Source organism: Sphaeroforma arctica, assembly GCF_001186125.1.
Source record: "Sphaeroforma arctica JP610 unplaced genomic scaffold supercont1.45, whole genome shotgun sequence".
Lineage (NCBI taxonomy): Eukaryota > Ichthyosporea > Ichthyophonida > Sphaeroforma > Sphaeroforma arctica.
Window position 1 is genome coordinate 150,230 of NW_014040513.1, and position 4,370 is coordinate 154,599.

General features: G+C 41.9%; 1 protein-coding gene across 1 annotated transcript; it reads right to left on the reverse strand.

Moving 5' to 3' along the window:
• Positions 1 to 153: 153 nt before the first annotated feature.
• SARC_01184 (hypothetical protein) lies at positions 154 to 1,773 on the reverse strand (the record flags this gene model as incomplete). The annotated part of the gene is made up of 1 exon (XM_014305105.1): positions 154 to 1,773. One exon carries the CDS (start codon positions 1,771 to 1,773, stop codon positions 154 to 156), a length of 1,620 nt encoding a protein of 539 aa, XP_014160580.1.
• Positions 1,774 to 4,370: the final 2,597 nt, after the last annotated feature.

Genomic DNA, 4,370 nt, shown 5'->3' on the forward strand with positions numbered 1-4,370 from the left:
CGAGATATATAACCCTAAACCCTAAAAACCTAAAACCCTTATATATGTGATCGATATAATGACCATGTACTGATCTATGACACGTAGGAATACTCACCTTTGCCACAATTGTTAGCGGTCGAACACAACGAAGTCTGCAAATGAATGTTATATCTAATACAAATGCGCATATATGGACACACCAATTGTAGGATCATCTTCCGGACATGGCTCAGAACAGTCGGTGAAACCCCCAATCGACGATAGCGTATCATGACAGCAGCTTTCTACAGGGCATGTGGCAACTATGGGTGTACTGAAACCGAGACCTCCCTCAAGCAAATCTCCAGGGGTGCAATGGGTGTCTGTATTGTTACATCCAGCTGCATATGCACATCCACCGACTTGTTCGACACATTTACGGCCAGATGAATTGGGCACCATATTTGCATCACATTGCAAACATACGGACAGGCCTTGTGATTGTCCGAATACCAGACAATTATTTGGAGGCAGTGCTTTTTCTTCTTCAGTCTCCACGACACAACTCTGGTCACAAACCGTAAAGTTGACACCGATTGCGCTTGTTTGTGGTTGACAACAGTGCTCTATCGGGCATACAGGTACGATCGTTGTGTTGTAGCCGTTCTCATCGCCTAGATAAATCCCTGACGGTCCGCAAAAACTCCCCAATGTGTAGTTACATCCTGCCCCACTGCGACATCCTCCAATATATAAGTCGCAAGTAGTGCCGAGTACACTAGGAATGTAGTCAGGATCACATTGCACACATAGTATCATGTCGCCCTCCATGCGTGTTTGAAAGCAGTTTTCAATAGCTTGTGGCTCTGGTTCATCAGGACACGGGTTATCGCATGCTGTAAAACCTACCAGTGATGGTTTTGAAGTCTCTGGAAAGCAACACTGCGCGAGGGGACAAACGGCCACAACTGGCGACGTGTAATCCACTAGTCCATTGTAAATAGAAGATGGCCCGCAGAAATTTATCAAGTTATACAGCTGGCACCCTATAGACTCGGGGCAACCTCCAACCACATGCTCACAACTTGTACCATTGGAATTAGGGACCATATTCGCATCGCATTGCAAACAGACAGACGTGTCACCAAAGCAAGCGTAATTAATACAACCTGGGATGGTGTTACCCACGCTGCAAGGAGCTCCTGCCCATACTCTGCCTACATTGAATAGTGATGTGCCAACTATCCCTTTCTTCAAACTCTCGTCCGATCCAATCGGTGATATAGCTTGTAATAATGCGCTTTCAAACCCTTGCAGACATACAGTATCGCATACTGTGAGAACTAACGTAGTCGTCGACGTTAGATGTAGGGACACGCCGTTATCAGGTGAAAGGTATATGTCGACGAGCGAGATACTGTCAGGGTGACATGGTCCGTTGCTACAGGCTTTTTCGGTGAGGTCAGCAACGATGCGCTGTGCCGCGGTATCGTTGTGCATCAAATCTCCACTCCAATAAATTTCAACTGTACTGCATTGAATATTGTCAATGGCACATTCTTCACCTACTACATACGTGACGGTAACAGTTGACGTTTCAACGTGCGTGGAATACACATTTTCGATTAAACTTGTGTCGGTGATGGGCTTTATGGCTTCAGCTAAAGAAATATATTTGCTAGTGGTGCCTGACTTGTCTACCACTGAGTTTGGACCAAAGTCTCTTAGCTTCGGAAAATCTGCGCATACCACGCTCACAGCCAAGAATGTAACAAATGCGTAGAGCAAACGTTTACGAGTGTATCCCGTCATACTAAAAAGAATTGTTCAACAACCGAGTAAAATGTAAAATCACGCAATATCTCGTGCATGGATTTAATGAGCCAAATCTTTCTCGCTCCCTTCATATACACCTAATATGAGATATCTACAAGAATCGATACACTACTTCTACCGCTACGCTGTCTCTGAAGAGAACTATCTAAGTCGAGAGTGGAACGAGGAACTTCAAAATATAAAATTCATGCTAGATTGAAAAGATTTTTCAAAAAGAAAATATGCTGCATTGTTATTTCTAGAAGAGTGACTTTCACTTGGCACGTTGTCAAGACTACTACTCAGTCTCGTGTTCACATTGGTCATTCACAATCCAAGGCGGTGTATTCGTTTTCTTGCATCACTTGCGGGCTGCGGCTTCTCACACAGTTGACGGCCGAGTCGATCTCCTGTGCGTTTGTCTCTGTTTTTTCTGACCAAAGATAGTTTTTTAGTGTGACTAGCGAGCGTATATTTACATACAACTGTTATTTTTTTACACATTGATTAGGTATATGCTACATATTTTTGAAATATCCGATATATATCTCGATATTAACTATGAAGCCTGTGGAATAGAAGGCGATCTCTGGTAGAGGGTACATCCAATTTATATATATATATATATATATATTTAAACAAAAGACGCCCATTTTCCTGATTTCGTGACGTTCACAGTTCACAGTTCACACTTCACACCCCTGGAAGGTCACAATGGAACTTGGTCCAAAATCATTAGCTCCCAGATGATTTTCAGCTCTGAAGTGCGACATGCCACAACGTCTTATGTACTTCGTGGGCTTCTGGATCTCTTCCAGCCTCCGCTGCCACAGTTGTCTATACTCTACACTCATGCAGATTTTTTTTTAAACAATTGTCTAAATTAGGCGTTTCGGATGTGCTGTGGTTTACAGTCCCCCCCCCCCGCTGGTTTTTGGGACTTCGAGTGCATTTGTGGCTATTAACTTCAGGTGTATTTTCGACACATGCGGACCTGTTTTGGACTGCCACACTAAAAAGATATATACGTAAAATATTGGCACAGTTCTGAGTTTGGTATTCAAAACTGATGACTATACAAAGAGGCCTTCCGTTGTTGGGTTCATTTTGGGCGAATTTGGCTTCATATTGACTTTGAATTGGCTTCATATTGGCTTTTAGTTGGCTTCAAATTGGCTCCAAATTAGCTTCATATTGGCTTCATATTGGCTTCATATTGGCTTCTGGCTTCATATTGGCTTTATATTGGCTTTTAGTTGAGTTCAAATTGAGAAAACGTGTTTTTTTAAGTATTGAGAATTTGAGACCCAATCCGGAATGAAACCCTATGGGTACAAATAGAGGTCAGGACAAATTTGTAAGTCAAAAGTCCCCCCCCCCTCTGGTTTCCGGACCCTCTCTGGTGGCTAAACCAAAGTAGCACATCCGAACCGCCTAAAGCGGTGTAGCACTTGTCAATTTAACGACTATTCAACCCAAATGTGAAATGATCCAGTCCGACTATAAGTACTACTCGCTGGCACTCCGAAGGCTACTATCAGTACTCGAAAGCATGGAATGCCGCAGCCCGCATTGCAAACGATAAAATAATAAGTACAAAACAAAATCAGTCATTACTCAATTATTGTCATGTTGTTCGTCTGTAACTCTGTATCAGACGATCATCAATCTATATCAGTCCGTCGAGCCTTTCCGGCTGTGACACTGACTCGAGTGTACAACTTCGCGACTTGACCGTTGACACAAGAAGAGCTGAAGGCCTGTCCGGCCTGTTGGCGATGCTAAATCATATTTTGTATTTGTATTTTTGATTCTTTTTCAAAAAGAATCTCCCTGTTCACTGTGTTCAGTGCATATTGAGTTTTCGAGTCTAATTTATTTAGAATGAAGGCTATGATTTTCGGAATTTCGGCTAAATATTTGTTTTGATTTGGGGATGGTTTTTTTTAATGAGAATTTGTTTTTGAAAATGGGTCTGTACTAAAAACAAAATGAAAAATAGATTTTTTTTTACAAAATAATAGATATAAAATAGGACAACGGCCCTATTTTAATTTGACACAAAACAGTAAAGGTATTTTTCAACTTTGAAACGCAACCGTAAATATCATAAACTTAGAAAGTATTTAGGCGAAGTACGTTAGTTTATGTACTTTTTTTTTTGGATAATAACGTAAAGCCATTTTTCCGAGGGTCTGGAAATCTCTGGGACCCTCGGAAAGTTGACTCGAAATAGTATAATTCCATTTTTTGTGAAAAATCGTTCCTGTACATTCATTGGTCCACAACTATTTTGAGGCAACTATTTCGGTGAACTATTTTTCGATTATTTATACGGGCCCGCCGACGATAGGCGACACCAAAAAACCGCTTTTGTTTAAAAAACAAATACTGAGAGCCTGAGGCAAACCATTCATAATTTGTTTTTTAGAAACAGATTCAAAAATATGAATACATAGAGCGCGAGCGACGAGGCCGTGGACCCCCTGACCCTGGGGCCTGGCGTCTGCCGTCTGGCGAGACTTTAGACTCGAGTACTGTACTGTATGTAAATATTCGACTCACTTTCGAGACTCGAGACTCGAGGGCCTCAT